This window comes from Eschrichtius robustus, chromosome 8 (assembly GCF_028021215.1).
Source record: "Eschrichtius robustus isolate mEscRob2 chromosome 8, mEscRob2.pri, whole genome shotgun sequence".
Lineage (NCBI taxonomy): Eukaryota > Metazoa > Chordata > Mammalia > Artiodactyla > Eschrichtiidae > Eschrichtius > Eschrichtius robustus.
In genome coordinates, this window is record NC_090831.1 from 82,027,310 (window position 1) to 82,054,322 (window position 27,013).

Below are 27,013 nucleotides of genomic sequence, written 5' to 3' on the forward strand. Positions count from 1 at the left end.
TGGTGGGGGAGGGTGTGAAGTATATCCTAGATAGTCTTTTTTATTCTTTTTAATGGTTCTCAGAGAAGAGTCTTAACTTTTTGCGGGGAGAGTTATTTCTTTCTCTCATTTAACATGCTTTATGCTGAAGAAATCAAACCAGTGTCTTTGCACCAGGTTTCAAAATTTTTGAACCAAGTTTTTCTTGGTTTCCATGGTGGAGATAAAGAATGGTTATGGACATACCATTTGAGCCAAAGTGCTCAAAGACTTGAAGCTCGTTTCTTGGTATCTTCCTTGAAGGGCTCATTTAATGTTTTCTCAGAGGCTTTACTTTCTAATCTACGTTCCACGTTTGTGGTTTTCTTCTTAATTCTGATCCTCTCTATTTCTCTACCCCATAATCAAACAAGTATGTTAACATCTAACATATCTTAACATCTTTTATTGTGATCATGCTTTGAGATTTCAAGGTAAATAGACAAAAGAGTTAGCATTCTCAAAAATCGCCCAGGGAATAAAAGATAAGATTTCATTATACTGAATATCCTAGGAATGTCATTTTATAATTTACTCATTCTCTCACTATTTACTGCATGCCTACTGTGCCAGGCACTGATCTGGGCCACGGAGACTCAATGGGGAGTAAAGTTGTGCTTAGTCCCTTCTCTCATTGTGCTCATATTCTAGAGGGAGAAACAGATATTGATTAAATAACCGAAGACAATTGTAAACCTGTGAAAAGTGCTATGAAGGAGGGGGAGAGGGTGCCCCTCATTGGAGAGGTCAGGGAAGGCTTTCTCACATGATGCTTAGTTTGTGATTTGAAGGTGGAGTCTGGGGAAGAGTACAGGTAGCAGAAAACAGCATATTCAGCTCTGTGCTGAAATGGAACATCTTCAGTATGAAAGCAGGAAAATTCATGCAGGTGGAGTGAATCGCAGAGAGCCAGAGTGAAGGTGGTGTGAGATGAGCAGGGGAGGTAGGAAGGGTGTCATACAGGCCTTGGAGGTCACACTGAGAGTGCTGTCGGGGTCTTCTGAACCATGAGAAGCCACCTAAGAAGCATGGAGAGGGTGGGCCGTGTAGCTGGATTTGTGTGCGATGAGATCAGTTTTGCCTTTTGAAAGGATGACCGTGGCTGTATTATGGGAAAGAGGAGGAAGGGAAATCAAGTGAAAGACAAGGGACCAGTTAGGAGAGCACTTGTTTAATCCAGGAAAGAAGATGGTGGTTGGGTGGAAGTTGGTGGAAAAAGAGATGGAAAGAGAAGGATGCTTACATTGAATTTATGGTACTTGGGGACTACATGTGGGGGTGATAGAAAAGAGGTGCCAAAGGAGGGTTCAGACATTTTATATTATTGTTTGTGAACTTAAAGAGAATATTATTTTTAAAATTGTATAGCTCTGTTGATAACTTTCACTAGCACAGCACAACAGGAATAATAAAAAGAGAGTCAGAAATCCTTCTGTGCCTCAGCTCTATTATTGACAAAGTAGGTGACTGTGAACAGGATGAAAAATTTCAAATATCTTTAAGGATCTAAACACTGGAAAAATAATACTTACAATGTTTACTTCATCACAACCTCACTAAGACCTAGAGAAATAAGTTTGTGAAGGTTCACTTTTGAAAGAAATAACGATTATCTTTATTTTCGCTATTACTTTTAGTTTGATTCTCTACGCCCCTAGATCCTATAAAAAGAACTCAAGCGTATCCCTGTGCTGCCACCCCAATACAAATCACCATTTCCTTTCATCTCAGTTTAACCAGCCACAATATTTTCCCACGTCAGAAAAACCTTCCAGTATACAAGGGGAGCCTTTGGATCATGTGTGTGTGTCTAAGCCTGTTCATGCCTTTGGGATCTCAAGACAACAGTCGGCTTACAGTCTAAGCCAGGTGACCAGTTGCCATCTGGGCTCCTGACAAGCTGTGTGGTCAGGGTATAGAAATCAGAAACCTGGGAAAGGTGCAGTGTGATGGGTACAAGCACCCCCAATACCATATATGTTATCACTGTCATTTTACCCACAGTGCAGGAAATCTGTTCTTTACAGAAGAACTTCAAAGAACCACTACTAGTAGTCCTGGGTAACTTTTTTTTTTTTTTTTTCTTTGCCAAAGCGCAGACAGATAGATATTTTTCCTCTAGTAAATTGCTAGTGACACTCCATTTCTTTCCTGTCATCCTCAACCCATTGTCCAACTGACCTCTCAGATTTCCCTACCCTTCAAGGCTGAAGGGCTGTACCTGGCTGTTTCCAGAGGCCCACTGACTTATGTTGCTTTGCCCTGAACTTTCTTTTTCTCTTCTAGGTTCTGAATTTCTCACATTTCAGCCCCACCGTGTTGATCAGCCCTCTTCTGCCTCAGTGTGAATCCTCTCTTGTTGTCCCATTGACATTCTTTTCTAGGAAGAGCTGTCTTTTAAGCCAGCTTTATCAAGCGTATTTTACCTTATTTTTGAATTTTAAACAAAGAAACCTTCACTCAAGTCATCAGAAATAAATACATGATATTAGGTCTCTCAAGTGACTCAGTTGTGTCATTATTTTCTTCACTACTTTCATGCAGTGTTTGTTTACTAACTGCCTACTGTGCTCTAAGCACCATGGATAGAATAATGAACACAAACATTCTATAATCTTGAGGAAAAGACAGTGAACAAGTAAACAGACGAGAAATCGTTGTCAGTATTCCATTATTCCACCAAATTGTTAGAGATTGATTTTATGGAAATACAGCAGAGTTGTAACTCTCACTCTTGTCATTGGATCCCAGACACCCTGTTGTCTTTTCCAGTCGTTCATCCTCAGTCCCCAGGTTGTTGAGCTTGGGTCATGAGTACCCAGATTATGATTTGGAAAAGTAGTTTCCTGGAAAAAAAAAAAGAGGTGGTTAGTCTTATAGGACTGAAAAAGAAAAAATAACAAGTGTGCTTGTCATTCAAAGCAGGGTGCTGAATGGCTCTTCGCTAAATCATAGTATTATGCACTTACCACAGAAATCATTTTCAAATGCAATATATATCACACCAAGTCAGAGCAGATATGCACTAAACATCCCTGATGTAAACCTCCCATTGGGATGGCGGCGGGGTGATTAGCGAACTTCCAGGTATTTTCTTATGTGCTTTCCTCTTAAGGTGAATAGTTACTTTTCATCTCATCGTAGCTGTAATTTGTAACAAAGATAAATGGACCCATGGCTTGCCAGAAGCCATAACTCTGTATTTAGTTGACATGACCAGATTCCCCATTTTGGCCTTTGAGAGCTTGAGAGTAGACTGAAGCATTCACCTCTTCTGACCCTTTTCCCTCTGTCTTCTGTCTTCTCTGGGCAGAATATCTCGATGCATAACACCGTTGGTGGGGCCATGGTGGGGCCTGGAGCTCACCAGCTTGGCAGCACCCGGATGCCCAACCATGACACCAGCGTTGTGATTCAGCAAGCCATGCCGTCACCCCAGTCCAGCTCTGTCATCACACAGGCACCTTCCACCAACCGCCAGATCGGGTAAGGAGACCTCCTCGGCTGTCTCTGGGTCCTGGCTGGAGCTCAGGAAATGTTCTAGACTTTCTCCTAGTTTCTAGTCCTCAGGTTGGATAAGACAGAAGTTGGTTTTCCTGGCTGGTGTGATATTGCCTAGAGCTCAGAGTGATGTTTTTGATGGGAGAAGGGAAGAGGGATTCTCTGTTTGGTGGAAGCTCTTTGACCCTGACTTTGGGGAGAAGAGCAAGTCATTCTGTGTCATTGTTTCTTCAGACAAGATTCTTGAACTTCAAGATGACCATGGGGAAACCCCATGGATGTTGAGAGCAGAGCATAGTTCTCAGGACAAATGCTTGAGGATGGTGGAGGGAAGTGTCACCTGCCCAGCCTCCTCCCTAACAGAGTATGTCCCTCCATTCCTAAGATCTAAGCCCATCACCTGTGTCTTTGGTGTATTTCCATGGTCCTCCTTCCCTCTGATCATTTCTTCTGTGCTTCTCTTCCTTTTTAATACCTTCTCATTAGCTCTCCTCTCTCTGCATTGGTCCATATTCATTCCTGGAGTAGACAAAACAAAGAAAGCAGGCCCTATCCCTCTCATTTATGTAAAAAAAGACAACACTGAGGCATTGAGAAAAATAGGTAGAATGCCCCCAGACACTGTGTATTATGGGATGGAAAGAGAGCTCACCTCTGAGTATCAGGTGATAGCTCTCAGCCCTTGTTACTCAGAGTGTGGTCTGAGGACTGGCAGCGTGGGTATTACCCAGGCACTTCTTAGAAACGCAGAATCTCTAGCCCAGCTTCCTTCTCTCCAGAATGAGGATGGTATCTCTTCTTTCCACCCTCACAAGAGTAAAGTGAAAAGGAAATAAAAGATTTAAGAGTGCTTGGGATCTTAGAAAGAAGAGGTAGTAACTTAAGCCAAAGAGCTATGATAAATTTATGTTGCTGGATGCTGAGAACTGCTTGCTCTCTGTTCCCAGAATTGTCTGTTTAAAATAGGAAAGGGAGCTTGCTGTGTTTGGTATATGCATCAGAATTTAGTTTGAATATTCCATTGAATAATAGATACGGTGATTTTAAGAAAAATATTAGAAGCTGTCCCACCATTTGTCAGTCTGTCTTTTCCCTTCCTTGTTTTAAATGCTTGTAAGAATTCCACACCAACAGGGAGCACTAGGGACAATGGCTTATCCCTCCTTAGAATGCTCTAGAAAGGGTACCTTGTCTCTCACATTTCTCAACTCATCAGGATGGGTTGTGACATACAAAGATGAATCTTAACAAATGAAAGTTGTGGGTGATGACTATTCTGTGAGTTTGCCATGGGTACATTTGGTTTCCCATTCAAGAAACAGAAAATTAATCTGGCCATTTGAATGCTTGGCTTTGTTGGAAGAAGCCAATGCTAAATTCGCAAGTGTCTCTGTTAAAGATTTCTTTTCTTCTCAAATGACTATGGGAGCAAATGTTGCATCACCTAAAGCAAGAACCTATAATATACTAAGAGGGTGAGGTCGTTAAAGATAGCATCTCAATCTCAAGGGACTCCTTCACTCCAGGGGCTTGGCTTTGGGCAAACAATTCACAGTTAGGCAAGCTAATTGTAATTATTTTATTTTTCTTTCAAAGGGAGAAAAACATAAAATGTGCTAGAGTTTACTAGCAGTTTTACAGCATTCCTTCTCCCCTGGAGTTCTGCTTCCTGCCCCATGACTACCCTCTTGCAGCACCTTAGTATTTGGCCATTGTTAGTACAATGCTGGTTTTTGTGAAACAATCATTTAAGGGAAGATGGGTATTGACTCTGTCAGTAATGTACCCAGCTGGCCCAGGGCTGTACAGTTGGATGACATTCCTAGGCTGTGTCACTGCCCTGACAGGTGCGGGTGTTTCTCTGTTACATGTGACCTCCCGACCCCCTCTGTCTTCTTGTTTATTCCCAATCCTGGGGTGTTATGTGTTCTAGGAGATAATTGTCACTTTTAGGACTCTATCTTGTTGCCGAGCTTGAAGGAAGCTGTTTCTTTGCTTCACATCCTTCCCTGTTGTGCTTACCATGTTGATTCCAACCCCTACTTCCTGTCATTTCCATTTTCTCCACGTGACCCATCTAAAACCTTGCCCGGATGATCATGGGGGCTCAGCAAGTAACAACCCAACCCATCTCACCAGTGGATTCAGAATGAAACTCTAGGTGGTAACATTTGGGGATGGTTGACTCTTTTAGTTCTCTCAGCAAAGAGGAAATGAGTACTTATTTTAAAACATGAGTTCCCTCTGGAGACTGTGTCTTTAAATGAGCATTTGAAATTGCAGATAGTTTTCTTTTTTTTTCTCTGAGGCTGCACAGAACCATATTGTAGTAATATTCTGATTTTTATCACAACCTCAAATATTTAAGTGTCAAAATCTGGCCAAGCCACCTGCAAATGTTTGCCATGGCTACTGGCCAACAAAAACAGCAAACAGCAATGAAAGTCTTCATTCAGGCTCAGCACTTAAGCTGCATCCAGCCAGAGAGGCTGGGACCCACCTGTGCCCACGCACAGGGCTCTTTTGCTGCGGCCAGTGGGTGTGTTCACGACTAGAACTTTGCGGGAGAGGGAGGGGGCTGCCTGTCTCCTATTCCCCCCTTTTCTTCCCTTCCACTAGTGCTCGGCTTCTGTTGCCAATCCCACTTTTGTTCTCCTTTCTGCCACTACCCCGCTTCATGTTGTATTTAAACTTAGCGGTTTGAATGGATTGGGAGTGATATTGACATGAAGGACGGGGAAATGAGAGCAGTGCCTGTTCTCAGGGAAGATTTGGGGGACAAAGTTTATGCATCTTTGTGTGCGCATTTGATTTTCATGCTTTTGGAGCAGGCATTGAGCCAAAGTAGAACAAAATGAGTGTGTATGCAAAAATCTGAAGAAATAAGGTTATAAAAGTAGGTAGACAAACCACATGGGCAACTTTCAGTGCATCCCATGTCACCCCCCTCACCATGCCGATGCCCAGTTCTGTCCAAGTAGCACTTTTATCCCAATAGAAACTGGAGGTAAGTATAAATATCCCAAATTGCACTCGTGTGGTTAGGCAGCCTAGAAAAACACACAGCGCTAGAGAGTGTAGGAGGCATCCCTAAACTAGTGACTACTTGTGCTTAGTCAAACGGGCAGACGCTCTGTCGGAAAGAGTGTCTTTGGCTGATTGATGGTAGCATTTTAGGAGATAAGTTTTCCAGATTGGAAAAAAAAAAAAAAAGAGTGAGCCATGGGCTGTGGGAGAGACAGAAAACAAGCATGTGTTAAATATAGATGAAATCGATTCAGGCTTGGACCAGATATGTGGCAGATTCCAAGCAGTATCTCTACTCCAGTCATTTTTATTAGATATCATGTAACAGGCTCATTAATTCAGGACCAAGTCTGCAAAACCCGGGAAAATGGTGGATGAGCAGGTAACAGTAATGCAAATTCTCTCTGTCTCTGTCTCTTCTTCTGTCTTTTTCTCTCTTTATCTCTGTCTCTCTCCTCATATGAGACATTTTTGTAGGAGTCAGTAATCAGTTGAGTAGGTGGCTATAATCTTAATACATCCCAGCTTTCCTAAAGAAGCCTGTTTCTCTTTATGGAGTCAATGTTATTAGATAATTCATGCTCAGTAATTCTTCAGGAGAACTGTGAAGATAATATAGAGTGTGGAGGTCTACAAAAATGGATGTCAGTACTGAGTTCTGACAGGTTATGAGAGACGCTGCCAAAATATTCCACAAAATTTCTTCCTGTTTTCAAAATGTTCCATAGATTTAGTTCTCTGTATGGAATTGGGCAAATACATAAGCTCTTTAGATTACTGGTGAAAATTATTTGACAGTAATTGTTTACAATGGAGGTGTGATACATCTAACATCAGAATATACAAGTGTTCCTACCAAGGCTGATATTTGCACAGAAGGTATCTGGTCCATTGTGGAATATTCTAGTTAAGATATCAGGAAACTAGAAAATATGTTCAACAGCGTGTGTATATGAAACCTCTCCCTGATTATATGCCAGTTTTAGTCCTGGCAAATATATGTTTGTGTGATGTGCAGCTCTATTAGCTGTTTGGTCATAAGCTCTATTTGCATGAAGCTGTACTTAGGCAATGTAGACCTAAAACTTAGCCAGAAATTTGTATAAAATATCGTAGAAGCAAATCTTGTTTTATGTAAAAATAAAAAGGAACTGATACTCATCATAAATTGTATTTCTCACACATTTGATGTGATTCTTTAATAATAATACTAACAAAAAGAAGAGCTTATCACATCTCAGAACTTGTTGGCATAAAAAGCAAAGCCACCTTGCCTATCGGGGAGAGTCATGTGGCTTTGTTGTGACTGTTGTGTCGTTGCTGCTTGAGGTGTCCATCGAGATGGGAATGTTAATTGATTCAAAGGTTTTTGTGTTATTGTTGCTCTGAAACAAAAATAAAAGGAGAGTGGTCAATAAATGATGCCATCACAGAAAGGCACCAATTAAAGAAGCCTTAGGTAACAAAGCAGGTTACACTTTAAGAATGTGCTTGCTCTGTAAGTGCATAGGTGTATAAATCCATTATTAAGAGTTTTCTTAAACTCCACAAACCAACGGAGCATGATTAAGACTGTCACTGCCCACAACCGGGCAGTGCTAGCGGCGTCCAGGCCAGCCTCTTCCTGCTAGAGGCAGCAGCCGGCAGGCCCCGGCTTATCACTGCCTGCCCCTGCCCCCTACCCTTCTCCAGGACAGCCTGAAGCCTCCTTTGAGTAATTCAGAACAGGAGCCATTATTTCCTGCTTTGTGTTTTGCTGAATATCACGGCTATGAACATTGCTTTATTGTTAGAAAGTTGCTGGATCTTTCACAGCACCGAGAACATTTACGAGGGCCCTTCAGGGGGATGCTTTCTGGGAGGGTTGACAGACTTAACCATATGGCTCCCGTTAAATCCCATACAGAGCCTTGAGAAATTACCTCTGACAAGGGGGCCAGCAGCCTTCCACTCACAGAGTTTTATGTGTGGAATGAAACATTAAGTACTGATACTTGAGGAAATATAAGGTTTCTTAACATTCAAAAGTTGTAATACCACATGGTATTGTGGCCAGATGAAGGGGGCAGAGCCAGAACACCAGAGCACTTGGCTGCATATTCCAAGAAGCAGAAAAACACCCCTGCTCTCCTCTCCGAATCTGGTTCTTGCCTGTGATCCCTCAGGCCAGTCTTGTATGTCTTGGTGTCTCAGCTTCTCACCCAGAACACAGCAAGTCTGGTATCTTAGCTCGGACTGCTATAGAAAAATACCATAGACCCGGTGGCTTAAACAATAGGCATTTATTTCTCACAGTTCTAGAGGCTGGAAAGTTCAAGGTCAAGGTGCTGGCAGATTTGGTTCTTGGTGAGGGCTCTCTTCCTGCCTCGCAGATGGCCGTCATTCTCACTGTGTGCTCACCTGACCTCTTCTTTGTGCATGCAGAGAGAGAGAGACAGACAGGCAGATTGACAGAGAGACAGAGAGAGAGGAGAAAGAGACAGAGAGATGGTGTCTCTTCCTCTTCTTAGGACACTAATCCCATTATGGGGGCTCATGACCCATTTAAACCTAATTACCCGCAAAGGCCCCACCTCCTACTACCATCACATGGGGGTTAAGTCTTCAACATATGAATTTGGAGGAAGACACATTCAGTCCATAACAGCTAGTCTTCTTGGGAAAGAAAATTGAAAGTCACTCTTCAATGGCTTAAGCTATTTGTTACAAAAGCCCGGGATTAGCAGGCTGATACTAAAGAGAAGAAAGGAAGCTAACATTTATCCAACATCTACTATGTGCCAGGCACTGATCTAGCTTTGCATGTTGTTTTCTATCACTTTCCAAGAGCCCAGAGGGGTAGACATTAGTTGCTCTGGGTTTTTTGTTTTTTTGTTTTTTTGCTCTAGGAAGAGAAGTAACTTGTCCAAAGTCATTCAGCCAGTGAGATGAGCAGATTTTTGAACGTGGCTCTATTGGACTTCGAAGCACATGTTTTCCCTGTGCTCCTGCCCATAGCAATCCCAGTGCTGTGGAAGAGACATGAGCATGTCTGACCATTTGGGAGAGTCATCTACCCACAAGAGTTGGCTAATGCTTAGTCTCTGGTTACAGTGTAAAGAGCTTCTGTGCTTTCACACACCTGCAGGGCGGTCGAGGGCAGAGGTGGACACACTGAGTTGCCAGCAGCTGCTTCAGTCCTTCAGGAGAAATATACAGGAGTTCCCTGGCCCTCGAGGAAGGGGGATTGGGGGCTGTTTGAGCACATGGATACAGAGAGGGCCTGTACCCGGGAGATCTGGCCAAATCCCCTCATTTGCAGGAAAACCAAAGTCAGCACTAACAGTGCTGCCCTTTCTCCAGCCATTTGGTTGCTGTACAGTTGGCTTTGTGGTTTGCAGGGAGACGCTATCCCCCGCCCAGATGAAATGCGACTTCCAGCCTATTCTGATTCCTGTGTGGATAGGTGACTTTGCCTGTGACATCCTCTTGGGGGAGGATTTCATTTCTGAATCTTACAAACAGAAGCCCTGCTCACAAAGTTCCAGAACCTTCCATATAAGTGTCTCTGTGTGTTTTGACCTTCTCTTTCCCCCCCCACCCACCATTTCTAGACTAGATAGGCACAGGTTAGTGTCTGCTTCTAGAGCAAATACCCTAGTATCATTCAGTCTGTGACTGTTGTAAATTTGGACACTTGTTCTTTTGTGCAGCGTGTTGAAAAGATATGCCTGGAAAAGACGAGCTTGCTCAGAGCCAAACCATGTCAGGTCAGAGGGGAGTCTTGGAAAAGCATTGGCCTTGGGTTCAGAGGTCATGGGTTTAGGCTCTGCCACTCAAAAAGGTTTATAACCTTGGCCAAGTGCACAACAGCCCTCGGCCTCAGTTCCTTCGTCTATACATGAAAAGTTTAACCAGCTGATTACAAGTCAGTCTCAGCAACACAATCCTCATTCAGTGCTTCTTTTCTGTCTCAAATTTATTTTCTCTTTCGGTTTGTTTTCCTCCAGGAGCTGAGTTTGGTAGGGGCTCTAGATTATCTGAGTTCCAGGATGAGTTCATGTGCCCACGTGGGTAAGAACAGGATAGGACTTGAGAATGCTTGGGAAGAGGAGACCAGTACAGTCAAGAGAAGGGTCCTAACATATGAAGCCAGAGAGACCTGACTTCCAGGCTCAAATCCTAGGTGAATCACAACAAATTTATAATTCTATCACATGGGAATGAACACACCCATTTTACAGCTGAGTAAAGTGAGGTTCAGAGATTACATGACTTGCCCCAGGTCATACTGATGATGGCAAGAGGCAGAACTGGAAGCCAGGCCACCTACACCTCACTGTCCCAAAGGTCCAGATGAACTTGACTTCTCCAAGTTTTGGCTTCCTAACATGTAAAATGAGGAAGCATCACTAGAAAATTCTCAAAGTCTCATCCAGCACTAAAGAGCTGATGATTTTCATAACAAATTTAATTTTGAAAACTTCTTGAAAGGTAAGTTGTCTGGGGGCTCAGTGCTATAAGCAAGACTATGTAGTTTCCTCCCTTGCACTAATCTTATCAACAAACTGTTCTTTTATTCTCATTTTGCTAAAAGTGGCTTATTGCTGAAGATCTGACTAGAAAAACACCTAAACAACAGAACAGTCTTTTAGTGAAAGACATAAAACAAGTGTAATGCAAGAAATTGGGACAATTATCTTGCCAGACACAGCTCTATGGGAAAATGCAGTCCACTGTCTTCTTTTTTGGACTTAACTGTTTTTGGGGTTACTTTATAGATGGCCTGAAATATAAGGCTTTAGCTTATATCAATATTTAGTGTTTTCCTAGGGGTAAGCCTTGGATAAGATGCCAAATAACTAAACACTGGGAATTGAGGATATATATTTCCCATAATATAAAATGCAATGATCAACTGCACCTTTCTGTACTTGTCATAGTTCCTGCATGGGGATTGGCTCAGTGTTTTCTGTTTTCAGGGCCAGAAACACGAAAGCCTAGCTGGCTCACCACTGTAGGTTTACGTGAGTCCCAGTGTTGTGTTTAGAAAGAGTCCCAGAGCTAAGTGTAATTATTCCTTGAAGAACACCAAAAGGTTTAGTAACATGGGAAAATGACTGGTGTGTGCAACGCTCTCCAAGGTGAGCATGTTAGGAGAAATGAACCTGATAAAGCAGAGCTGGTCCTTTGCAACTGGGAGTACACTTTGCTTTTTTTAAGACTGAGCATGTGCTTGTAACATGGCAGTGTCCCAGGGAGCATTTCTGATTATTTGTAACTTTCATATTCTTACAGACTATATGTCTCATAAAACATAAATAACTCTTGTCTGAACTGATTGACAAGTAGTTTCCGAGTTAAAAGAGAAGGACTGCAGATAACCTGTGGTGCCCATTGCAATACTATGTATTCACATAACTGGACATTTAGGATTTAAAAGATAAAGGATTCAATAGGTTCTCTCATATGTATTTTTCAATAATATTAGTCCAAATGGATTTTCTTTACCATTATTTTTTATATCCTTTCTATGGAGGATTTAGTTAAAGATGATACAAACTCTGTGGACCTTTTACCTTTGGTTGGGTGAGAATATCACATAAATATCCAATTTGGTTTTAGATTTTGGATATAAAGGGAATCCTTATGTTAAGTTTCAGTTACATACAAATGGAATCCTATTTCAGTGAGGCAGTGCAATGCCATTGCTAGAGATTGAGAGCCTGGCTGGTGGTTCTGACTCCACCACTCACAAGTTCTGGGACTTTGAACAGACCTGACCTCTCTGGGCCCTACTTTTCCATCTTACAAAATGAAAGAATGAAACTAGATTGTCTAACAAGTGCCCTTTTCTAGCTCTTAGGAACATGTTTGTTTCCTTATCATGACTAACACTCTACCACAGCACTGTTTGGCTGGTAGGGATTATGGAAGAAAAAATTTCATAAAACAGATGCGCCACATTTAGCAGAAAATCTAGTAATCTATTTACTGAATATGTTGTGCTTTTGGTAAATATCAACTGTAAAATTTCTATAGAGTAATAAACATTCTTAATGGTACCAGACACATTTAAAAGAACTTGGAGTTTTATAGTTTCCCCTGCTTTGGTAAAGTGCATTTTGGCTGGTGAATAGACCGGTAAAGTCTGTAAAATGATAGGACCCTGGTGAGTGTGGGGTACAGACATGCTGGAATGTGCTTGGGTTGCTTTTTACAGAGTTGCAGGTCTTTGCAGAGAACAGATGGCCCCAGACATCTTTGAAATGCTAGAAATGACTTCCTGAGTATACTCGTCATATATTGGTTCCGATATGGTAATTCATAAGCCAAATACACAGCACTTTACAGCTGACCTCCGATCTATTATTTTCAGTCCATAAAACCAATAAACATTTCTACACAAACAATCATAATGACGACTGCCACAACAAACACCCATCCCCAAGTCACCAAGCCACTGAACACTTGTCAAATGCACAATGGCATCCTCAGCATCTGTAGGGGCTGGAGGCCAAGCGTTTGGCAGATTCTTAGGGATCACTGCTTAGTGTGACATTTCTTCTCACTTTTCCCAGAGTTTTGCTCAAATTGAATACTTGAAGAGATAAGCAGTAAAGTGCTAGATTGAAGAGAACTGGAGGCTGCTTCCACTTCAGTATTATTTGGGTAGTATGAGTGACGCCATTTGATCAGTGAAACCAAAGTCTACCCCTGAAGCTTTCTATAACCCTATATTGAGTCAGGGTGTATTTGTAATGACAAAATTAGACAAAAATGCAACTTTATAGTTACATATTTCAAATCACAGCCTCTCTAAAACATAGAAAGAATGAATTTAAAAATAATCTGAACTAAATTGTATATTGTTAAAGGAGACTGGGGAATTTTAATGTCCAGTTGCATCCAAATGAAAACTGTGTGTGTGTGCCTGGTGTGTATGTGTACACACATTTCATAATATTTTTCTTTACTGGAACATCATTTAGGCCATTTGACATGTATATAACCTTATTCAAAACTCTTGAAGAAATTTTCCAGGGGTATTCCACAAAGCATGGTTTTTCATAATGCCCTGAATGTCCTTTATAACCCCCCTCTTACATGACAATAAACTACGCCAGCACCTTGGAGCCACTTTTAAAGAATAGTCACAGAGACTAACAAGCATAATAAAATTAAAAAAGAAAAAAACTCATGTAGATTCGCGTTAGGCCCTTAACCTAGTTTTCAGAAAACTGAAACAATTCCTCATTATCTAGAAAATGACCATTTGGTTGATGAATTATGTTTTCAGGAGTAGCCACTTTTTATTTCTCTGACACCTTGACATCACTGGCGTGTGGGGTGAGATACTTAAGTGCTAATGCGGAGGTCCCTGGAGGGTGGTGACAGCCAGATCCTGGAGTCGGGGAGAGAGAATGCCACCTCAGGGGGTGGGTCCCTCCCTGTGAGGAACAGGGTGAATATCTCATAGAAAACTGGCTGTGGCACTAACCATGGGCTTGGGGCTTCACCAAAGAAGGATTTGATCTACTGGGAGATTCTGATTCATAACTGAAGTGAAATGGGGGTGGCAGGGCACTCATCTAGAGCCCTGACTTTCTCTTCTTCCTCTCTCCCTCTTTCCTCCCTCTTTTCTTCCATCTCCCCTAGAAAGAAAGGAGGAATACCTCAAATTATTCATGTCTGCCATTTGGCCATGGCTCTGGCTAAAAGTCTGGAATTGGAGAAAGCTTAAAACTTTTAACTAAAAGGAAAATAAGAGATTGTGTGTGTGTGTGTGTGTATGTGGTGTCAATTACTGGAAATGTCCCAATCCCCCCTCATTGTGTGGATAGCTGCTATTTATTTAATTTAGCTCTGTAGTCAAGCACTTAGCAGGAAACCAGAGGAGTGACTTTGTCCAGATCTCTTTTGGCAAATGCGTATGTGTGTGTGTGTGTGTGTGTGTGTGTGTGTGTGTGAGAGCGAGAGAGAGAGAGAGAGAGAGAGAAGGGGAGAGAGGTTGATTTTTATAAAAAGAGTGTGTGAAACTTTGGCTGCCCCACCGAAGCCACAGACAGCCAACCTTATATTGGGTCCACTGCGTTCCATAATTATTATTGCCATTAGGAATAATTATCATTTGCCTCATTGAGTTGGCAATTTGGAGCCTGCCTGAGACTGAGGGCTTCTCACAGGAGCCGAAGCACACAAAGGCTGAGTATTCATCCACAAGTGCTTCAACATGTTTGGACGACATCCTTTGCTTGGTTCACTTCATTGTATTTCAGACACATCGAGCTTCAAATTGAATGAAAAGTTTATCAGATACAAAACCAGCGTGAATGAGCGCCTGCACTCAGACAGCTTTTTTGATTGGATGCCAGAATTCTTGGCTTTTCTCAAGTCTGGAGATGAGCATTCTTTTCATGCCACTCTCTTCCTTTAATTAAAAATAGAAAAATAAGTAATAAGATGGGTCTTCAGTTAGAGGCTGGGCTTGAAACGGTACAAGAGGGAAAAGCAGAAGAACGGCAGGAACACCCAATGGCAAGGCAGCAAGCTCATTTAGGAGGCAGAATAGTTACAACCTTAACTTGATTTTTTCCTGATTTGTTTTGCCTCCTTGCCCACGGACTCTCCAGATTCCAGATTCTGTACTGTTTCCTCGTCCTTTTGCCTTATCATTTTGAAATAGCTGTGCCACGGGTATCCCCTCCACCCTCCTTAGGGACCTCAGATAGAACGTGATCAGGTATTTTGAACCATGGAGCATTCACAACAGAAGCTGTTCTCAGTGGAAAGTTTCACTGAGTCATTGAAGAAAAAAGAGCATGACAAGATGTTCTTCCAGACGTTGCTTTTCCTATAAGACTTTGTGGGTTTCTTGCCAAAGTCTATACCAGTCACAGGCCGGCGAGCACTTAAAGCGAAGAGCCCACACCCTCCCGCGTGGGGGTCTGTCCCCTCCCCTTAACCTATTCCTTCCAGAGTGGAAGTTTGTAGCAATAGCTGCTGAATCAGACCCCTCAAGAGCCTCCTCAAAACTGCTGAATCAGAAGAAGGAAAAAAACCCAACAGCTTCCATTTGATGTGTCAGACCCAACACAATTGAGTGAATGTTGACTTTGTCTCCAGACACCCAAACGGTCTGTCCTCCATCCCCAAACCAACTACGATTCCTAGACACGGTCAGGGAAGACCAGGGCAGCTTTGCTGGGCGCTAGGCCAGGCACCATGTCTTCAAAATAAATATTCCTCAATCGGTCGGGAATGGAGGCAACTGGGTACCCACCTTCTCCCAGATGTGGTGCCTGTATGGGGTGAGTGACGAGAACCTCTCCCCTGTCCTAGGCATTGAAAAGAGATTTCTTGTGTTATTACACTGCATTAAATGGGTTCCTTGGGTGAATACCTCTGTACAAATGAGAAACAAGTGAAAGTTTCACTGTAGTGATTTCCAGGGATTTGTGGTCCTGGATAATATATGTATGAAAACTGTTTAGCGGGGAAAATATTACAAAGGAGCATTCCTGTCTGAGTTTTCATAAAAGATGGCAAAATCATGCTGTAGAGAAAAAGAAATCCAGCACTTTCTCAGTAGTAGTAAAGCTTGTCTTCAGGTAAGATTTCCTGCGAGTGTAGAATTGCCGCTTTTTCATTTGTTCTAGGAATTTAGGGGTAGAGAAAGGCCAGGGAAATTGGCCACCACCTGCATGGAGTTGAATAAAGATGGAACCTTAACTTGTTCATTTTCAATGGTAACCTTCACAAGGAACCACTTTTTTACAAAGCCCTGTGGAGTATATTATTTATATCAGTCCTTAATACACCTCATTGTTACTTTTTTATTTAAAGATCCTGTTGTACCAAGTCCTTTTTAGTCTTACGATAGAAAGTGCTTGTTTTCAGGGTATTTCTTTCTGTAGAAAGCATTTGATCCTTCATGTTTTCATAATGAATTTCTCTGGAGTTTTACAAAATCTAATTGTTGTTACATTGGTTTCTATACTGATGGGTCTGATGTTTCTTCTGTTAAATGTTGTCTCTCCATTATTTGACTTAATTTTGAGTCCTTTTCTACAGTCAAGCAATGAAAAGAGCTTGCAGATTTTGTTAATTGTTCCGAATGAGGTATGTGGTGAGTTTTGGGGAGCTTCCGAACAGAGCTGTGTACTGTCAAGAGACAAAAGTCACATTAGATGGCAGACGCCAAGGGAGAAGAGGTGACATCACAGTCTGCCATATGACAACACCAGGGAAATAGTTGTTTTCTCAGCTGCGCAGAGATTTCTTCCTTTTTTTTTTTTTTTTTTTTTAAATGACTGCCTGGTATAAAAGATGAGCAGGTAGATCCCAGCACATTATCACGTGATGTCTATGTGCCATGTTATAAAGGTGAATTATTAGAATACTAGAATCCACTCAACCATTCAGGGGCTGCCAAAGGTGAGGGTTGTGGCGATTGGCCAGGTGGGCAGGGCACGCCATCTCCCAGGTACCCCCTCACCCAGAGCAGTTCCACATTTATTCATTTAGTTGAGTTTCTACATAAACATTTCTCTTGATAAAGAGTTCTATAGCAAGAAAACAGTTTGAAAACTACAGGCTTAGGAGATTCTTTTCTGTATATGTACTAGGAGAGAGAAAGTGAATTCTTGGATGTGCTGATGCAGGCACCATCTTGATGACCACTTCCCCAGAGAAGTAGTGATACCTTCGCCATTGTGGAGGTAAACGAGATTGGAGAAACAAGCTGTGGTTTCTGAAGTGAGGGGGTGGTGAGGGGAATAAGCCATGAAAGAACTTTTAGCAACTGGATGGGAGGGAAGAAAATTGTCAAAAGGAAAACATAAAGACTTCATGGAAAACTATCCATTTGAATCTCTCAGCAAAAGGTAGAACGATCACAGAGGAAATTGTACTGTTTCAGCTCACTCTTTTAGGCAGATGCAGTAACACTTGGGATCACAAGGTCTGAGGCGCTGAGACCCAGGAGGGCCAGAGAGGCAGCACCAATGGACCGAGGACCCCAGACTCCCTTGCGTCACCCGTCCACCTTCAGTCTGCAGATCTCCTCTCTTTGCCTAATTCAGTTTAGCTCTCTAGGACTTTACTAGTATTTTTTCTCTCTTCACAATTTCACCCCTGCCACAGTCCAGCCTGAACTCTGCCCCCCAGCATACCTAGAGGAGTATAAAGGCAACTTCCTTGGAAGCCTCCACCCCAGTGCTCAGCCCCTAGGATAATCCCTTACTTCTTCCTCCTTCGCAGGCCCAGCATGGCCTGTCTCATAGGCAAGCCTCAGTTATTTCCACCTTTAACTATGGTGCATGTGTTGTTGTGAGTCGAATTGCATCCCCCCAAAAGATCTGTTGAAGTCCTAACCCCGGCTACATCAGAATGTGACCTTATTTGCAAATAGGATCTTTGCAGATGTAATCAAGTTAAGATGAGGTCATACTGGCTTCTGGGGGGCCCTAAACCTGATGATTGGTGTCCTTATGAGAAGGCCACGTGGAGACACCAGGAGGATGCCATGGGATGGCACAGTCAGGGAGACTGCAGTGATGCAGCCGCAAGCCAAGGGAAGATAAGATTTGTCAGCAACTGCAGCAGCCGGGAGAGAGCCGGGGAACAGATCCTCCCTCAGAGCCTCCAGAAGGAACCAACCCTGTGACACCTTGACTTCTGACGTCTAACCTCCAGAACTGTGAGAGAATCAATTTCTGTTGTTTTTAAGCCACCCAGTCTGTGGTAATTTGTTATGACAGCCCTAGGAAACTAATACATGTGTCTTCGTGTAATTATGGACCTGTTTGTTTTGCCAACAGAACTGTGGTAAAAAAAAAAAAAAAATCTCTTACTCCATTCTCCTTTTATTCAACTGTAACAGATGTACGGATAAAAACATTAAGAGAAAAAAGCTAACTAGGAATAAAAATAAAACTACTTTCTGGAGTAGTGGTATCTTGGAGTCGGGACCTGTTTGGTGGGAGACCCCCAAATCTCCATTTGTACAGAAAGGGAATGAAGAGGCCTGCTCTCCATCAAACAGATCCCCCGTTAATATATTCTAATGAAAGATATTATTAGAATAGATATTATTATAGAAAGATATTATTTGATATGCATTTTACCTGGGCTTCAAAGCTGCACTGCCATAAAATCCACTTTGAGGGGAACAGGGGAGAGTTTTCTTTAGCCGTGCATTCTCTGCTCAGTGGTGTATCTGCCGGATTCTGAAGTATACACTTTTTGTTGATTAAGCTGTCTACTCTAACGGAGGGAAGATCAACAATGCACGTAGCTATAGGGGCTTTTACACTCAGCGTTCCAGAAGTTTTTAGCAGCTAATGACATTCCCTGAACATTGAAGGCAAGGTCACCCATGACTGGTCTGAGGAAGGACAGTCCAGGGTGATGGGTTTTTTGGTTTTGTTTTCCTGTGTGTAGTGTGTGTGTGTGTGTGTGTGTGTGTGTGTGTGTTTCTTTAGACAGTGAGCTTAATCACCAAGAGGTTTCTTTTAGGTGGTACCTAATTCCTTTCAGCCCTTCAGCCCGCGGGCTGGTGCTCATTTTCATGACTGATCAGGGTTTTAGCTGCTGTTCTCCTAATACATGTTCTTGAAAAAAGAAGTAGCTTATGTGGCAGCACTGTTCTTTTGATCTGTTAACTTTTCTTAATTCTTTTTGAAGCATCCTTCTGCCTCCATCTCTGGCTCTGAGTGATTTAAAGGAAAAACCCTGGAGTTTATATGCTCCAAGAAACCTAATGCTCTGAGAAATCCAATAAAGCCCACCGCCAGAATTGTGTCGGGGGGCGAGGGGGTATGAGATGACCACCCAGAGCGAGAGCCCGGATGGGAGGGCGTTGAAACCAAGTAGACAGATATCTGTGTGAGTCCACCACTGAGCAGGGCTTGCCAGCTATAGATGCCTGTGAAGGTGGGACTAGACTGACACTGACTCAGCATTAGCAAATTTCTTATTTGCAATCGGGGAAGTTTATTCACTCCTCAGTATAAAGAAACAAGGGCTCTTCTTGCCCTTCGCATCCCCCCCAACCCCCCTCCCACCCTTACTTAGCAGCTTTGTTTGAACTTGCACACCTTAGGAACTTTGCATTTTTTTAGATCTAGAGTGATTCTGGGTTTTCTTTCTCTTAATGGGCTCATCAAATCACTATGTCACCTCGATTCCTTAATATTTTTAATAAACCTGAAAACTGAAGCAATTCCCGTGGCCAAACCACTGAGGTGATGTGTTGTGACACCTCCTCTAGCTCGTGCTCTTTGCGATCTTCATCCTTATTGGTCAGAACTCTGGTTGGGTGCTTTCCAAACGTGGGTTCCTCTCCGGGTCCTGATGAAAGCCCCATAGATGAGCGTGGTGGCCGTTATGGCAGGAGGAGAGGGGAGGAAGCAGAGAGTTCCCCGGAGCTGCTCACAACTCTGGGAGGGATCCAAGATGTTCTGATAATTTTCGTCAAATAATAACTGTGAAGAAACTTCCCGCAGGTCAGACCAGTAAAAGCAATGGGATAATTGTTCCTGTCAGCCCTCTGACAACTCCTGCCTCTCCCCAGCTGAGACATAACAATGGAACTCTTCGCGTGGCTTATTCTATCCTTTTGTGCTTTATAACTTCCATCAGAAGTAGAGAATGATTAGGGTGAAGAACAGGGTCAGGATAATTTGATCACTTGCACCAGCAAGCATTTTTCTCTGGCATGATAAAGAGAAGCAGGAAGGCCTCATGAATCTCAGACTTTGAAATGATTAAAAAAGTCCAACCTAAATACAAAATAAGTTTTCATTTACTAAGTCTTCTAAAAAGTGATTTGTAAGCAAACCAGTAATAATCACATTCTGGCTGGTGGCAACAAGTGGGAAAGAATGGGACAGCCCAGCATGGCCTCAGGGCGTGTTTTGTCCATCCCACAAAACTACCTTCTGGTCTGGCATCACTTTTCTCACCTGGCAACTGCCTGGCTCGGAAGGGCTGCAGTCTGGAGTGTCCTGGCAGCACCCCACAGGGCATTTCTGATGGCAGAAAACCAGACCCAAAGTGGAGAGAGTGGTCCAGCCCTGGCTTCTGGCAGTGAGCCTCTTGCTATGTGACCAATCATACATAAGATCAGCTCAAATGTTATTGTAAAAGGTGGATTATTAAATCCATAGGATTTTAAATAGTTCAGTTATTTATCTACCCTTGACTTTATTCCAAAAAAGGACTTACGGAGACTTATAGAAAGCACAGTACAACAGTATTAAAAACAAACAAACACAAAATCTGTGGAAGAAAGGAAAGCAGTGTGAGAAAATTCTAAATGAGATGGAAAGACACTGAAATAGTTTGCTGCTAATGACTCTTGTCATGATTGCTGTCATCTTTTAAGTAAAGTCAGTGTCTGAGTCTGCCAGCACAGAGCACTTCTGTAGGAGAGCACTTCTATAGGAGTCATCAACTTTTAGGAGAGAAATGAAGCTTGTTTTTGGCTCTGCAGTGGGTTTTTTTAGGTATACGTTCACCTTCATCTAATCATTGGTACTGTATATCATCAGCGTACTGTTTTGGAACATGTGTTTATGAGCACTGAAAGAGTAGGCCAAGGGTAGCAGGATTCTTCGGGAATTAAAAAAAAATAAGTTTTGTAAAACTAAGCAGGCCATTGTGGAGGTGGACTGAGGGGGTGGGAGGGAGGGCAGACTCATTAAAATCCTGATGTAAAGTTCTAAGCAGCGAATAAGAGGCTTAAATACATAAAGAGCGAGGCTAAATTTGGGCCAATTTCCTGTGAAATCTCTTGTGTAATATTTTCAATTTGTGCTTGTTTAATGTGGTTTATTTTCCTAAGGTTCACGGTATAGGTTTTAAATTCAGCCTTGACTACACACATGTGTCGAGAGGTTATAAAACCAGAACCAGCTCAGACCAGTCTCCAACTGGATGCCCTTAGGTGGAAAATATTACCTCCTTTTCAATACCTAAAATTTCTTCATGGGCACTGACCTAGTCTTTTTCCTATCCAGTTCCTGACTACTTTTCCATCACCTGGTTTCACCAGCACCTGTCCAGTGACATTGGTTAGTGCACCTAAGGATGCTACAAGGCCTCTTCACTCCAGATCAGGACTCCAAGGCTATTTTGGGCAGGCCTGACCCCTCTGTGAAATCTCAAGTTCTTGACACAAAGGGATAATTCCACCCTTTCCAATTAAAAATAGAGAAAACACCTCAGGCCCTCCAGAGGGCTGTGATTTGCAGTACCAAGTTCTAATTTTGGCCTCTGATGTCCTGGATCACATCTGCTCTAGGATGGGGCCATTTCCTATATATAGCAGTAGTGTTTCGGTGACTTGAATACAGTATGCAGGACCTATATTGTAAGTCAGACCTTAATTAAACTAGATAGGACCTCTCTGTTGTTTGTGGCACTTACTATATCAGACCTTGTCTTATAGTTACCTGGTGTTTGTCTCTCCCTCTAGGCTTTAAGTCCTTCAAACAAAGATTGTGGTGTATCTCCTGCAACACCCAGCATGCTACATAATATAGAAGACTATATACCACTGAAAGTGTGCTTATACGTGTGGGTATAAAATGGTCGAAAAGAGACATCATGCATATGCCAAGTTTCTTAATTTAAACAGTAAGAGATCAATAGGAGAGATTATAAGTTGCCCGAGTGTTTTTATCTTCTTCATTACCTTACCATTCAACAAAGTATTCATCATTCATTCATTCAGCTAACTTTTATCTGGGACCTTTTTTTTTTTCTGAAGGTACACAAGCCTTCCAGGTCTAGGTTGTAAAACCAAAAAATACTGTTTACAGTTCTAGTTTCATTTCCAGCTGTACCTGTGATACAGGGTGCAGTGATGTTGAAATCTGGCATCTTCTCTTTGCCTCCACTGTATTTTCTTACCTATTCTTTTGACTTTTGTTTTCTCTTGGCATGAGTCCTTCTCAAGACTGTGGATCTGGGCTACAAATGGTTGCGTTATTCTCCAAGCCACTGTTTCCCCTGGAAGGGACAACCTAATTCTTAGCTGCTGCTGGCTTTCTTCCTGGGGATGTAGTCTCTCTCTTCTCACCTGCCCACCCAGCTTTCTAAATAACTCAAGTGTGGTGTCAGGAAACTAGCAGCCTAGAAATGTGAGCCTCACTTTATGGTCACTTTCCCCCTGACATTCTATTATGAGAATTTTCAAACATAAGAAGCTTCAAGAATTGTTTATTTACCACCTAGAATCTACAATAACCATTTCACTATACTTGCTTTATCATATATTTGTAGATTTATCTGTCTCTCTGTCCATCCATAAATCCTTCTTATTTTTTTGATGCATTTCAAAGTAAGTTGCAGACTCAGTCATTTTACCCCCAACCGCTTCAGCATCTGTATCACTAAATAGAATTCCTTATTTAGTTATGGTTCTTTTTGTGTCCTTGAAGTTTATAAAGAGTAAAATGCACAGATCCTAAGTATATGAACGGCCACATTTAATGTAGGATATCATTTTCTTTTCTAGTTTTTCTCATTATCAGTAACTAATCATGAAGATAAAAAAAAAGATTCTGTAATATCCAAAGTTAGCATATTTAGGTGGTGAGTATTCCCATAAGTTTTTCTTACCTGGCAATATCTGTTCTAGTCTGAAAGGAGCAGGAAGAGAAAAGGAGTGTGTGAGGCTTACATGTTAAAGGCCTCGCTTTGTAGACAAACAGCTCCTTCTACCATCTCTGTATTCACTAACTTTTTCTTCAGTCCTTTGTTGCTGCCACAATAGGAGAGGTTGTATATGTGGTGGTAAGGGACACAAGTTTTGGCATCATAGAGCCTAAATTCAAACTCAAGTCACACTGACCTTGGACAAGTTATATTTAATCATTGCTCAGTGCATCTGTTCCCTCTTCTGTTAAAATGAGGATAATATTACCATCTGAGGTTGTGATAATTCAATAAGATAATGGATGAAAGTTATCTGGCACATAGTACATGCTCAATGATATTAATTCGTATCATTATTACCACCTAAGTACCAGCTCACTGTGTGGTTACAGGTAAGTGCATAGGTGTGTAGTTAATTCAGAAAGACTTTAATTTGGTAATCTTCAGTTTTCAGATTACCAAAGTGAATCTTTTGTGTGATCAAGGAATTTTTGGGGAAATACTGAAAATGTATTTTCCTCACTGTTTTAACGGAAATGAGCACTATTTAGTGTCAGCTGAGATGTCTACTTTTGTGTCAGACAGGATAACCATTGGCTTTTCCTCACAGTGTCTCCATCTTGTGTCCCCGGGGTCATGCCTTACCTAGGAAGGGAAGAGCAAGAGCCAAAGGATATCATGTTTCCTCCACACAGTTCCCAGGGCTTTCTTTGCAGCCTGAAGTCACAAGGTGGTTTCTTTTGTGCTCAACCACAGTACCATTCCTTCAAGCAGCCAGGCTTAAAACCCAGTAGCCCCCTTAGCTTCTCCGCTCCACTGCCCCCCATCTTAGATCAGCTGCACATTCATTTGAATTTGCTCCCTGCTTCCCTCCCAAGCCTCATGTGCTGTGGTGGCTCGTATGGTAACACTCAGAAAATATCTGTTGATTCGCTTAGGTCATGTGGCTATTTCTCAGAAACCTACATGGGGAAAGGTCAGCTCTTCCTAGGAACTAAACCACAGTTACTTGCTGCTTCTACCTGCCTTCAGAGGTGATAAGGGGAGACCAGTTTAGGAAAAGTTAGAAGCTGTGAAAGCTGTTCCAGAAGGTGGACACCGTCCAAGGAAGACTGGCCACAAAGTGACATCAAAAGACCCACAGTGGGACAATCTGAGCCTAAAGCCTTCTTATTGAGTCAGAAAAGGACAGATGTTGGGCATCACTGACCGTGGGGAGTGGAGGAAAGTGGCAATTCTGACATGTGGCTGATACCACATTAGCAATTTCCCAACTCTTCGTGTGTGGAACCTGTGTGCTCTGGGTGTGCCAGACACTTGCTAGCACAACAAGTGAAGATGCCCTGAGGGAGTATGCAGGGATTTCCAACCTTGCTGAGTTTAGAGAGTCATAAATGGGATGGAGCTGTAGTATGGTCAGTGTGGGTTCTGAAACTAGAGTTGAGGCAATTTGGATCCTTCAGCCCCTTTAAGTTAGTCTTATCGGATCAGGCCATCACAGAGCAGATAGACAGGTAAGTCTGGGAGACCTCTGAACCCAATTAAAGTTATACCACAAAGAAATCAAACTCATGTGGTTTGCATTTCAGAAAGCTACATTTGGTGGACTGTTCCTGTTTTAATTCGGTAACCTAATGCAGACCATGTGAACATTTGAAACGCTTTTAACAGTTAAACCAGCTCAAATAACACAAAACCAGAGCAGCAATAAAGAATGAATTAAAGCTGATTGCAACTGTGGCCAACATAATTTTTTTTCCCTTGCAAAGAACCTGGGGGGAATAGAATGCAGGACCAGTGGGGGAAGAGACTGGTATCTCCATTTTCAACTTTGAGTAAAGCAGCAGGCACTTTGACTTCTTTTATTTCTTAAGCAAATGTTTGAAACAGATCAACTTAGAAGGTATATTTAAATCTTGAAGGGATTTGCGATGAGGGAGCAAAGGGGATTGACATCCTTTAGAACTGATAGCTTGGCAGTTAGTAGCCCTGCATTCCCCCTGCTAAGACGGGCAGTGGGCAAGGGCATGGTGCTAAGCCTACAGAGGTCAAGAGTTCAATCCTGCATGGGTCACTTAGCCTCATACTGGAGGAGGTGGGGAAGCGAAACTTGTTTGAGTGCCGCAGCCGGTACTTCCAAGTGTCTGCAAAGGGTCGCCCAGGAAAGAGAAGCTGAGATAACGATAGTGATCAGTCAGTGTGTTCCATGTACCAGGCACTATTCTAGGTGCATTCAAGGCCACCTACGTAACCTGGCTACTGAATTCACCTGTGCCTCAGTTTTCTTATCTGTAAAATGGAGATACAATTATTATTCTTATTTTACAGATGAGGAGAGAGGCACAGAGAAGTTTAATTACTTTCCTAAGGTTGCATAGATAATAAATGGCAGGAGCAGGATTCAAACACTGGTAGTCTTGTATGCATAGCTTCAGCACCACCACAATATAGCACTCTAGCAAGTTAAGGAACTCGAAGGCAAATCCAGTTGCGAATAATGGGAGCAAATGACATAAGCCTCAACCTAAGTTATTAGCCTCTCGCCCAAAGAGGATTGACTGCACTGATAACCACACCCAGACATCACAGTGTGCTGTGCGTGCTTCACAGTAATTGCTCCGTTTATGTTGGTTGAACTGAATTTTATACACACCTGGAGGACGCCTCCCAAAAAATGGTTGGCGTGCTCCATCCATGAATGGAGAAATTTCTATGAATAAAATCTAAAAGAGATGGTGAGTGTCCACTGAATTTATTTCCATGTAATTCCAGGCACTTGATGGGAGAGCCATGGGGTGTGAGGATGGCAGCTTGGGCCCAACCCTGCGACCTGTGCCGTAGGTGATAACTAACTAACCGCCTGCCCCATTCCCCGGAGTGTGCTGACTTTGTCAGAGATCCAAGGGAGTAAGGGAGAAAGGACCCATTAATTTCAGATCCATTAGCGACAGAAAGCCTGCCAAGTGGGAAAGAGTGAAACTACAGGAAGAAATTTTATTTGCAAACTCCTGAGAGGTTATCACCAGCAGCAGGGAGCCAAGGAATCATTGGTGGGCAAAGGGGCCCCGCTGAACCCCTGAATTTGAGTTCCTTCCGGAGCAGTGGGAAGCCAGCCATCAATCTCTTATGCAGGCAATGCTAAGTTCATCTGCCTGACTTTCACAAGCACTCCTCCCCAGAGGATGAGAAATCTACCTCCTTTCTCCTTATAAAATGAAAACTGGTGTCTACGTGGCCGGCTAGACCCCCTGAACAAAACAGAATTATGAAGTATAAATAAAAAGGTAAAGCTTACCACTGGTTTCTTTTTCTTAACCTTGTAAAGTCAAATGGTTAATTATAGTATCTTAGACTAGGTAACTGTTTTCACTGCCCCTGCTCTGTTATTAGTGGGGAGGAGTGGATTCAGATACTTGATGAATATGATGTCTGTTTGACTTGAAGGTAAAGGAAATCTAGTTTACCTCCTTCTACAACTCTGGTTTCAAGGATTACAGCCCACTTAACTCTCTTTAAGGCCTGGATAAACATAGGCTGCCTATCTCCTAAACATTCCTCAGGTTATTGGTCTAGTTACAATTAGCTTTCTGGAGAAGTTTTCAAGTCCTCCCGATTCCCCCAGGCCGACCCTGCTGTCTTCCTGTGGCGCACCTGTGTGACTTTTAGCATGTCACTTACCCAGCTGGACTGGGCATGTCATGTGCCTGGAGCTCTGTAGATGATGATTAAATAATCAGTGAAGAGTACATGGTGATTGGAGTAGGCAGAATAGGATCTTGATTAACATTAGGGATAAAAATCTGTTTTCTCTCTAAGGAAGATT

At 42.4% G+C, this 27,013-nt stretch overlaps 1 protein-coding gene across 7 annotated transcripts in view; it reads left to right on the forward strand.

Annotated features, from left to right (window-relative positions):
- CREB5 (cAMP responsive element binding protein 5) overlaps positions 1-27,013 on the forward strand; it is a 404,455-nt gene that overhangs the window by 154,135 nt on the left and 223,307 nt on the right. For all 7 annotated transcript variants that reach the window (XM_068549214.1, XM_068549219.1, XM_068549213.1 and 4 more), the window contains one exon: positions 3,332-3,504. In XM_068549214.1, coding sequence (XP_068405315.1) covers positions 3,332-3,504 — 173 coding nt within the window. The remainder of the gene's footprint in view (positions 1-3,331; positions 3,505-27,013) is intronic.